Source organism: Salmo salar, chromosome 14, assembly GCF_965601325.2.
Source record: "Salmo salar chromosome 14, fSalSal1, whole genome shotgun sequence".
NCBI classification, from domain to species: domain Eukaryota; kingdom Metazoa; phylum Chordata; class Actinopteri; order Salmoniformes; family Salmonidae; genus Salmo; species Salmo salar.
This window is the reverse complement of record NC_138304.1, coordinates 82,466,045-82,478,135: the sequence shown is the minus strand read 5'-3', so window position 1 is coordinate 82,478,135 and position 12,091 is coordinate 82,466,045. Positions and strand designations below refer to the sequence as shown.

General features: G+C 49.5%; 1 protein-coding gene across 1 annotated transcript in view; it reads right to left on the bottom strand.

Moving 5' to 3' along the window:
- Positions 1 to 254: 254 nt before the first annotated feature.
- Positions 255 to 12,091, bottom strand: part of LOC106570299 (endonuclease/exonuclease/phosphatase family domain-containing protein 1) — a 31,875-nt gene continuing 20,038 nt past the window's right edge. The window contains exons 3-7 of the mRNA XM_014142466.3: positions 5,378 to 5,488; positions 1,619 to 1,753; positions 1,329 to 1,461; positions 966 to 1,160; positions 255 to 739 (exon numbers count right to left, since the gene is read on the bottom strand). Coding sequence (XP_013997941.1) covers positions 552 to 739; positions 966 to 1,160; positions 1,329 to 1,461; positions 1,619 to 1,753; positions 5,378 to 5,488 — 762 coding nt within the window. The 3' untranslated portion in view covers positions 255 to 551. The remainder of the gene's footprint in view (positions 740 to 965; positions 1,161 to 1,328; positions 1,462 to 1,618; positions 1,754 to 5,377; positions 5,489 to 12,091) is intronic.

Sequence of the window (12,091 nt, the reverse complement as noted above, 5' to 3'; positions counted from 1 at the left end):
TTTGTCATTATGGGGTGTTGTGTGTAGATTGCTGAGGAAAAAAAATGAATTTAATCAATTTTAGAATAAGGCTGTAACGTAACAAAATGTGGAAAAAGGGAAGGGGTAAGAATACTTTCCAAATACACTGTAGGTCACAGGCGCAAGTACAACAAAATCATGTGAAATTCACATTAGTTGTGTTTGCTTGTATCGTGTTGAACATGCTTGTGCTCTTGTGGTTGGATCTCATATCAAAGATGAGCACAGAAAGGGAATGTCCATTTCCTTTTATTTCATATACATTTTAAAAATGTTTTGGCACACTGATGTCTAACACTGTATCAGTTTTAAATTATTTACTGCAAAACAATGTCATGATAGTCTCTACTGTACATTGATAAAGGAAACTAAAAAGGCAATCTCGGTGCTTCAATTCACATTCGTCAGGTAAATCCACCTTTGATCCACTGCAAAACCCAGACCAAAGTAGGATCCAGTCCAGGGCAAAGTCAAGTCAGTCTGATATCACATCCTCCCTTCTGTATCTCCGTGGCGACCGCGAGCAGCAGTCACCGCTCATGTTTCGACATACTTTCTCCTCTCTCTACCACGGAAACTCTGTTTCTCAGCTCCTTCTGCGCCACGTCCACAAAGAACTCGGCCATGACAGGACAATGGTCGGACACCACCCCGCCCCAGGACCAGTTGTCAGGTATCCAGGGGTTGGTCAGGCCCTCTCGCACCACCAGACAGTGTCCTGCAGGGGGCGGCACACACATGGAGATAGACAGGTCAGAGGGTAACACATTCAATTCCTGGTGGCACTAAAATCCCTCCATAGCCAAGCTCATAACACTAACAGACAAATTCAAATCTAGCATTCATGTGCCAATGGTATGTTATTGCAGTTATAATATGTAGCGTTCATACCATTTCTAGTTACACCGACACACACAGTTACATCAGTAGACAAACAGACGTACCTGCGTAGATCTTCTTCAGTGACTTGCTGACCCAGATGTTGTCCAGACAGAGGGATCCCTTGGGGGAGCGGGTGCTGATGTTGGTGAACATGTTAGGGGACACCAGTGGGCTCAGCCTCTCCTTCCTCAGCTGGTCCAGCTCACTGCTCTGGGGGGGCAAGCCAAAGTCTCCCAACACCACCAGGCCCTTCTGAGCTGTCACACAGATGAACCACAGATGGACATGAGCAATGTAGCTACATTAGCTTTGTAACTAGGTCAATTCAACTAATACATTAAACCACTGAAGAGAAAGATGGCAAGAATAAAGGAAGAGGATGTAAGGTTAGAAAAGACAGAATAGGGTGACCTTCAGCTACTGACCTTTCAGTGTGTCCTGGATCCTGGAGGTCAGTCTGTGGGCCTTGACCTCCTCAGAGGGGTGGTTCCTACCGTTGCACTCCCAAGCCCCAGCACTCATGTGGACATTGACCATTGTCATCTCTAACGATCCAACCTAGTCACATATTAACCATTAACATAATGTTAGTCTCTCTGGCAGGACATTATATGGTTATAATGGTATTGATAGGGGTAATAAAATGAGTCATGCGTTCTGTTCGTAATTTCAGTTTAGGGAGTTCCCACCAAAAACACACTCCTTGTTGACTTACATAAAAGTGGGCGAGATACGGCCGGGGGTGGGGGTGCATCCCGTTGCCGTTGACGACAGGACTCTCCAGGACCGAAGCATCTTTCAGGTCAATCCCTGAAGAGTTGTCCCACAGGAAACCAGAATAACTGACTCCCTGGAGGAAGGGAGGACAAGACAGGAGTAAAAGAAGACTAGTTCAACTTCCAGGATGCCCTTGAACCAGTATTGGAGTCAACTCAGTCTTCAGTGAACTTCCCAAAGCCAGAGCTCAGACTCTGTACTATATCACTAAGGGTGTTTCCTGGTTAGCCTCTAAATATAAAGAGCCTGGGATATATGGCCCATATACTGTAGATATCCTCAGTTCTCCTTTCTGTTGGCTGAATGAGCCCTCTCTCACCCAGGGAGGGTATACGCCTCTCTGAGGGTATCATGTGCTGGGATTTGTATTTATTTTACCTTTATTTAACCAGGTAGGCTAGTTGAGAACAAGTTCTCATTTACAACTGCGACCTGGCCAAGATAAAGCAACAGGGGGTAACAGCAGGGTAAGAGAGGGGCACGGTCAGCATCATAGCTAGACCCAGCGGCAGATGGCCCAGTTTGATACTGAGAGAGTTGTTGGTCAGATCCGAAAGGCCAGTGAACTAGGACACTGCAGTGGAGCCTCAGACAGATATGATAACCACTGGCTCCATCTTGCTGTTGCTAAATCAGAAGAGCGTTTTAAACCATATGCAGAGGGCAGATACCACACGCACACACAAACTAAAAACAAATTAAAAAAATCGTACACACACCCCACCACCAAAAGCCATTATAAAAACTAAATTGAAATCGTACAGATCAGGGCAGCAGTGAACAGATCAGGGCAGCAGTGAACAGATCAGGGCAGCAGTGAACAGATCAGGGCAGCAGTGAACAGATCAGGGCAGCAGTGAACAGATCAGGGCAGCAGTGAACAGATCAGGGCAGCAGCATAAGAGTTATAGCGCCATTCCAGAGCATCTTAACAACACAATACAGCTCCTTGACAAACTGCAGAGGCTGGCAGTGGCAGGACTAGGAGAGGGAGGGCTGGGAGGCAGTGGCAGGACTAGGAGGCAGAGGCAGGACTAGGAGAGGGAGGGCTGGCTGGCAGTGGCAGGACTAGTAGAGGGAGGGCTGGGAGGCAGTGGCAGGACTAGGAGAGGGAGGGCTGGGAGGCAGTGGCAGGACTAGGGGAGGGAGGGCTGGGAGGCAGTGGCAGGACTAGGAGAGGGAGGGCTGGGAGGCAGTGGCAGGACTAGGAGAGGGAGGGCTGGCTGGCAGTGGCAGGACTAGTAGAGGGAGTGCTGGCAGGCAGTGGCAGGACTAGGAGAGAGAGGGCTGGGAGGCAGTGGCAGGACTAGGAGAGAGAGGGCTAGGAGGCAGTGGCAGGACTGGCTGGCAGTGGCAGGATTAGGAGAGAGAGGGCTGGGAGGCAGTGGCAGGACTAGGAGAGGGAGGGCTGGGAGGCAGTGGCAGGACTAGGAGAGGGAGGGCTGGGAGGCAGTGGCAGGACTAGGAGAGAGAGGGCTGGGAGGCAGTGGCAGGACTAGGAGAGGGAGGGCTGGGAGGCAGTGGCAGGACTAGGAGAGGGAGGGCTGGGAGGCAGTGGCAGGACTAGGAGAGGGAGGGCTGGGAGGCAGTGGCAGGACTAGGAGAGGGAGGGCTGGGAGGCAGTGACAGGACTAGGAGAGGGAGGGCTGGGAGGCAGTGGCAGGACTAGGAGAGGGAGGGCTGGGAGGCAGTGGCAGGACTAGGGGAGGGAGGGCTGGGAGGCAGTGGCAGGACTAGGAGAGGGAGGGCTGGGAGGCAGTGGCAGGACTAGGAGAGGGAGGGCTGGGAGGCAGTGGCAGGACTAGGAGAGGGAGGGCTGGGAGGCAGTGGCAGGACTAGGAGAGGGAGGGCTGGGAGGCAGTGGCAGGACTAGGAGAGAGAGGGCTGGGAGGCAGTGGCAGGACTAGGAGAGGGAGGGCTGGGAGGCAGTGGCAGGACTAGGAGAGGGAGGGCTGGCTGGCAGTGGCAGGACTAGTAGAGGGAGTGCTGGGAGGCAGTGGCAGGACTAGGAGAGAGAGGGCTGGCTGGTAGTGGCAGGACTAGGAGAGAGAGGGCTGGGAGGCAGTGGCAGGACTAGGAGAGAGAGGGCTAGGAGGCAGTGGCAGGACTGGCTGGCAGTGGCAGGATTAGGAGAGAGAGGGCTGGGAGGCAGTGGCAGGACTAGGAGAGGGAGGGCTGGGAGGCAGTGGCAGGACTAGGAGAGGGAGGGCTGGGAGGCAGTGGCAGGACTCTTAGAGGGGGGGCTGGGAGGCTGGCAGTGGCAGGACTAGGAGAGGGGGGGCTGGGAGGCTGGCAGTGGCAGGACTAGGAGAGGGGGGGGGCTGGGAGGCTGGCAGTGGCAGGACTAGGAGAGGGGGGGGCTGGGAGGCTGGCAGTGGCAGGACTAGGAGAGGGGGGGGCTGGGAGGCTGGCAGTGGCAGGACTAGGAGAGGGGGGGGCTGGGAGGCTGGCAGTGGCAGGACTAGGAGAGGGGGGGGCTGGGAGGCTGGCAGTGGCAGGACTAGGAGAGGGGGGGCTGGGAGGCTGGCAGTGGCAGGACTAGGAGAGGGGGGGCTGGGAGGCTGGCAGTGGCAGGACTGGGAGAGGGAGGGCTGGGAGGCTTGCAGTGACTAGGAGTGGCAGGAATAGGAGAGGCAGGAATAGGAGAGGGAGGCAGGGAAGGCTGGGAGACTGACAGCACAAGAGGACAGGGCTGGGAGGCTGACAGCACAAGAGGACAGGGCTAGGAGGACAGGGCTGGGAGGCTGACAGTACTAGAGGACAGGGCTGGGAGGCTGACAGTACTAGAGGACAGGGCTGGGAGGCTGACAGTACTAGAGGACAGGGCTGGGAGGCTGACAGTACTAGAGGACAGGGCTGGGAGGCTGACAGTACTAGAGGACAGGGCTGGGAGGCTGACAGTACTAGAGGACAGGGCTGGGAGGCTGACAGTACTAGAGGACAGGGCTGGGAGGCTGACAGTACTAGAGGACAGGGCTGGGAGGCTGACAGTACTAGAGGACAGGGCTGGGAGGCTGACAGTACAAGAGGACAGAGGGGAGGACAGGGCTGGGAGGCTGACAGTACTAGAGGTCTGAGGGGAGGGTTTGTTTACAACCCCCCCCCCCCCCCCCTCCACATCATCTGTACTATCCATCTTATTGACAGGACCCATCGCCACAGAATACCTCTGAAGTTTACATCAAGGGTCCATATCAGGACTAACTTCCTCTCAGGATAAACACTGCTATTTACTCCTTCTGGGGTTCGGGATGACAGAGTGTGTCATCTCAGAGAGAATCTTAAACCACTAAGACAGACATTCTGGGAACTGAAAGGTCCTCTAAAAAGGATCTCATAAATCAACCACCTTTTAAATCATACTGTACTAGACCTTTGATCCCTACAGCAGGCCTTAGATGATGTGAACTATTTTGCTACGTCTGGTCACTGATAGCAACCCCTTACTCGGTTCTGTTTAATGAGTGTAGAAAGGTTGTTCAAGAGTGTAAATGGTTAGTAAATGTTTTAGTGATAATGGCTGTGTGAACTATTGAGACGGATGGTCTGTTTCAGATGGGATGTGAGAGAGGGGTTGTGGGGGGGGGGGGGGGGGGGGGGACAGAGCGGGAGAGAGTTGGGAAGAGAGAAGCAAGAAAGACCGACAGAATGAGAAAAAAAATATTAATTAGTGCAGTGATGTAATCAGTAACCCTACCTTGTTGAACAGTCCTGTGGGTTTCTCAGAGACGATACTCTTCCAGACCCCCCGTGGTCCTCTCCACTTCCTCACGCTGTCCAACGAGCCCTGGTTCAGTTCCACACAGAACTGCAACACAATAGAGGGGTACGTTTTATTACACAACACCGGATTGGACAGTAGACCATAGAAATAGTGTACTAGTCATTCTACATTCTCATCACTCCATTTCAATGAAGTGGGCATTGCAATGGATGTAGGATGTGTATGACTACACAGAGCAGGACATCACATATCACACCTACAGTCAACACTATTTTTGTCTCTGTTTATTTATCCTCTACGATCTGTTCTTAAAATAGCCACAGAAGATATTTAAAATACATACAATTAAATGAGCACTGTTTTAGTATGAAGTGAAAGATATAACTGAAATGTCTCAAATGATACAATTTGAAATTATCTCCAGCAGTACCGTATTCTACAGGAAAGAGACTCAGGAAAAGGAAGTGACCAAATGTATTTCAGGGTGCACCAGACACCAGTAGTGTTGTAACGTGTGAAAGGTCACTGAAGTTTGGCAATGATGGAATGGGAGAAAGAATGCAAGGAAGACTTTCTCTTCCTGGCTGACCTGCTACTAGGTCTACTATAAGTCCCAGAGGGAGAGCTTTCCTATGGGGCACCAGGAAAGCAGAGGGTCTTTAACAGTGTGACTATCATCAATAAATACCCCATCATCCTCTCCTGTCGGCCCCATTAATGTCAAGAACCAACTTAGGCTGACACAGCGCCAAGCAGCTCACCATAAATGATGCTAATAACAAAGTTTCAAAATGGCAGCCGGAAGAAAACAAGCAGGATTTACTATCGTCCTTATGCCTGGATCCGACAGAAGTGGAGGGAGATATGAGGATGGATGGAAGGCAGCTCTACCCAGGAACAATAAACACACAGCCATAACTCAACCAGGGATGAACCAAGATGTGGGTAGAGAGGAGGCCTTGGCACAGGTCCCGAGACCTGCGAATGTAATCATCTAGCACAGGTATTCCCAAACTGGGGTACGCAATGCCGTCAGGGCTACGCAAAATAAAATTCATTTTTTTTACCCTTCACATTTTCAAACAGTAACTGTTACATTTATATTTTCCAAAGGGGCTATACATTTGGGTGAGGTATTTTTCTCGCCTGAGTATCCTCGTTTCACTGCCAAAAATACAATTGAACCATCTGGTGTTCAGCGAAATAACAACACAATGTCAAATACAGGTAGCCTAGTCAAATAATTAACATCCAATCACATTAACCGTTACTCTCTCGCCGGAAACCTTCACTCTTGCGCAGACATTTAGAAACATGACAATTAGAAAAATAGTAAGACATGTATAAAAGCAACAGATACCATTAATAAGGGGCTAAAAGCGTCTTATATGGTGAGCTACAGACTGGCTAGGACAGGCAAGCCCCATACTATTGTGGAGGACTTAATTCTTCCTGCTGCCGAGGATATGGCTGGGACAATGCTGGGGGAAAAGGACCAAAAACTATACAGACAATGTCTTCATCCAACACTGTTTCACAACGCATCAGTGACATGGCAGGAGGTGTTTTGAAACAATTACTGCTTCGCATACAAGCCAGTGAATTAAATGCGTTACAGCTGGATGAGTCAACAGACGTGGCGGGCCTTGCACAGCTCCTGGTATATGTCCGTTACGTTTATGGGGGGGTCAATTAAGGAAGACATCCTCTTCTGGAAACCAGGACAACACGAGAGGATATTTTCAAAATACTGGACAGCTTTGTGACATCAAATGGACTTGTGGTCAAGATGTGTTGGTATCAGTACTGATGCCGCAAAAGCCATGACAGGGAGACATAGTGGAGTGGTAACGCGCGTGCAAGCAGTTACTCCCGACGCCACTTGGGTACACTGCAGCTTCCACCGAGAGGCTCTTGATGCCAAGAGAATGTCTGACAGCTTGAAAGACGTTTTGGAAACTACAGAGAAAATGGTTAACTTTGTTAAAGCAAGGCCCCTGAACTTGTGTATTTTCTGCATTATGCAATGATACAGGCAGCGACCATTTAATGCTTTTACAATATACAGAAGTGTGCTGGTTATCAAGGAGCAAAGTATTGACCCGTTTCTTTGAACTGAGAGACGAGCTTACAGTTCTTTAGTCACCATAATTTCCCCTGGTCTGACCGCTTGCATGATACCGAGTTTCTCTCACTAAAGTTTTCTCCATGCCTGAATGATCTGAATCTAGGATTACAGGGACTCTCTGCAACTATATTCAATGTGCGGGACAAAATTGAGGCTAAGAAGTTGGAGCTCTTCTCTGTTGCATTAACAAGGACAACACACAGGTCTTTCCATCATTGTATGATTTTTTGTGTGCAAATAAACTCAAGTTTACGGACAATGTCAAATGTGATATAGAGAAGCACCTGAGTGAGTTGGGTGTGCAATTACGCAGGTACTTTCCTGAAACGGATGACACAAACAACTGGATTCGTTATCCTTTTCATGCCCTGCCTCCAGTCCACTTACCGATATCTGAACAAGAGAGCCTCATCGAAATTGCAATAAGTGGTTCTGTGAACATTTTATTTAAATCAAAAGCCACTGCCAGATTTCTGGATTGGGCTGCACTCAGAGTTTCTTGCCTTGGCAAATCGAGCTGTTAAGACACGGATGCCCTTTGCAACCACGTACCTACATGAGAGTGGATTCTCTGCCCTCACTAGCATGAAAACTAAATAAAGGCACAGACTGTGTGGAAAATTATTTAAGACTGAGACTCTCTCCAATAGAACCCTCATTGCAGCGTTATGTGGAGCCTTTCAAGCACACCCTTTTCATTAACCTGTGGCGAATTATTCATAATTTGATGAACAAATAAGGTTTTATATGGAAGATGGCTAAATACACTGCTCAAAAAATAAAGGGAACACTTAAACAACACAATGTAACCCCAAGTCAATCACACTTCTGTGAAATCAAACTGTCCACTTAGAAAGCAACACTGATTGAAAATAAATTTCACATGCTGTTGTGCAAATGGAATAGACAACAGGTGGAAATTATAGGCAATTAGCAAGACACCCCCAATAAAGGAGTGGTTCTGCAGGTGGGGACCACAGACCACTTCTCAGTTCCTATGCTTCCTGGCTGATGTTTTGGTCACTTTTGAATGCTGGCGGTGCTTTCACTCTAGTGGTAGCATGAGACGGAGTAAACAACCCACACAAGTGGCTCAGGTAGTGCAGCTCATCCAGGATGGCACATCAATGCGAGCTGTGGCAAGAAGGTTTGCTGTGTCTGTCAGCGTAGTGTCCAGAGCATGGAGGCACTACCAGGAGACAGGCCAGTACATCAGGAGACGTGGAGGAGGCCGTAGGAGGGCAACAACCCAGCAGCAGGACCGCTACCGCCGCCTTTGTGCAAGGAGGAGCAGGAGAAGCACTGCCAGAGCCCTCCAGCAGGCCACAAATGTGCATGTGTCTGCTCAAACGGTCAGAAACAGACTCCATGAGGGTGGTATGAGGGCCCGACGTCCACAGGTGGGGGTTGAGCTTACAGCCCAACACCGTGCAGGACGTTTGGCATTTGCCAGAGAACACCAAGATTGGCAAATTCACCACTGGCGCCCTGTGCTCTTCACAGATGAAAGCAGGTTCACACTGAGCACATGTGACAGACATGACAGAGTCTGGAGACGCCGTGGAGAACATTCTGCTGCCTGCAACATCCTCCAGCATGACCGGTTTGGCGGTGGGTCAGTCATGGTGTGGGGTGGCATTTCTTTGGGGGGCCGCACAGCCCTCCATGTGCTAGCCAGAGGTAGCCTGACTGCCATTAGGTACCGAGATGAGATCCTCAGACCCCTTGTGAGACCATATGCTGGTGCGGTTGGCCCTGGGTTCCTCCTAATGCAAGACAATGCTGGACCTCATGTGGCTGGAGTGTGTCAGCAGTTCCTGCAAGAGGAAGGCATTGATGCTATGGGTTGGCCCGCCCGTTCCCCAGACCTGAATCCAATTGAGCACATCTGGGACATCATGTCTCGCGCCATCCACCAACGCCACGTTGCACCACAGACTGTCCAGGAGTTGGCGGATGCTTTAGTCCAGGTCTGGGAGGAGATCCCTCAGGAGACCATCCGCCACCTCATCAGGAGCATGCCCAGGCGTTGTAGGGAGGTCATACAGGCACGTGGAGGCCACACACACTACTGAGCCTCATTTTGACTTGTTTTAAGGACATTACATCAAAGTTGGATCAGCCTGTAGTGTGGTTTTCCACTTTAATTTTGAGTGTGACTCCAAATCCAGACCTCCATGGGTTGATAAATTGGATTTCCATTGATTCTTTTTGTGTGATTTTGTTGTCAGCACATTCAGCTATGTAAAGAAAAAAGTATTTAACAAGATTATTTCTTTCATTCAGATCTAGGATGTGTTGTTTAAGTGTTCCCTTTATTTTTTTGAGCAGTATATATATATAGAAAAATTATTTATTATTATTTGTGCCCTGGTCCTATAAGAGCTCTTTGTCACTTACCACGAGCCGGGTTGTGAGAAAAACTCACTTATTCTTATGTTTAATAAATGTATCGTATAGTGTGTATGTGTGAGGCAGGCTTACAATGATGGCAAAAAACAACATTTGAGAGTGCGCTGTCCCTGGTGCTAGAGGGGGTACGCAGCTGGAGGTTGAATGTTTGAAGGGGTACGGGACCATAAAAAGTTTGGGAACCACTGATCTAGCACGGTGGGCAACTTTGATGGGGTGGGGGCCACAAAAAGAAAAATCGGAACTGCGGGTGGCAGTTGCGCCGCCAAACCCCACCCTGTAGAAAATTCCTTTTACTTTTTAGAGTTCATTTTGTGTAATTCTACACATTTTACCACAGGGTGTCAGATTTTTGTTGTTGTTTTAAAGCAACTTCCCTCCAATTCTACACATTTTTCCGTAGGGCGGAGAGAAATGTTTGCAGTTGTTAATATGACATCTTAGTCACACTGACAAAACATTTTTTTTTAAATATGGGGGCCCCCCTTGGCAGTTATTCGTCCGTGAATACTACAAGTTTAGATAGACTAATTTACCAATCTAAAAATATTTAGCTGACATGGGCTAACTGACTGACTATCAGTGACTGACATAGGAGAAAAACTGTTAATCCACAATCAAATTTCAAAATTGCACCCATTGTAACTCGCAACATTGAGACTGACTGAGCCCCCCCCCCCCCCCCCGCGGTTGATCCGAGGGCCTTGATCAATACTGTGGACAGGGGGCCATAAAACACTGTACCTGGTCACCATGGAGACATTGGATGTTTTAGCAGCTGTGAGTGCTTTATTCCAGATAGTTACTTGTTGTCATGGAAATAAGGAAGCATAGCAAATCCACACGACTACCACGTTTCACTACTGTTACACAATAGATAAATACAGTACTAGTCTGAGGGAAAGAAAACAAAAGGAAATGTGTGGGAGTGTGAAACGGGAAGATAGACAGCAATATTGTGGGGGTGTGTTCGTAAGGGTGAAAATTGTAAATAGTGTGTGTTGTGATGTAGCCAACTGACTAGATGATGGTTACCTCCATGTTACTCTACTACTGCTTGTTGTTTGGTTAGCCCAGGGTTAACAAGTGCTTGTGTGAAACAAGGGTAAGCCACCTTGGTCAGATTTAACCTAGGTTTAATGAAGACTGGGCTAAGAAAATGTGTATGTGAAAGTCCCTGTCAGTCAGCCTCAGCCCTAATGTAACTCAGGTTGACACAGTCAAGTTCTTTTGAACCTTACACTAGCAAATCCTGGTAAACAACTAGAAGAACACCAAGAGTAATCTTTTAGGGGAAAAGATGAATCATTGCTCAGTAATTCACCATAAACCACAGAAGGTTCCTTAACTAGCACTCTGGGAGGAGGACACAAGGGAGTTGTCAACCGTGATGGCGAGATCATGGAACGGGCAGTCCTCCCGGGGAAGGACTGCCCGTTCCATGATCTCGCCATCACGGTTGACAACTCCCTTGTGTCCTCCTCCCAGAGTGCTAAGAGCCTTGGCGTGACCCTGGACAACACCCTGTCGTTCTCCACCAACATCAAGGCGGTGACCCGATCCTGTAGGTTCATGCTCTACAACATTCGCAGAGTACGACCCTGCCTCACACAGGAAGCGGCGCAGGTCCTAATCCAGGCACTTGTCATCTCCCGTCTGGATTACTGCAACTCGCTGTTGGCTGGGCTCCCTGCCTGTGCCATTAAACCCCTACAACTCATCCAGAACGCCGCAGCCCGTCTGGTGTTCAACCTTCCCAAGTTCTCTCACGTCACCCCGCTCCTCCGCTCTCTCCACTGGCTTCCAGTCGAAGCTCGCATCCGCTACAAGACCATGGTGCTTGCCTACGGAGCTGTGAGGGGAACGGCACCTCCGTACCTTCAGGCTCTGATCAGGCCCTACACCCAAACAAGGGCACTCCGTTCATCCACCTCTGGCCTGCTCGCCTCCCTACCTCTGAGGAAGCACAGTTCCCGCTCAGCCCAGTCAAAACTGTTCGCTGCTCTGGCACCCCAATGGTGGAACAAGCTCCCTCACGACGCCAGGACAGCGGAGTCAATCACCACCTTCCGGAGACACCTGAAACCCCACCTCTTCAAGGAATACCTGGGATAGGATAAAGTAATCCTTCTAACCCCCCCCTTAAA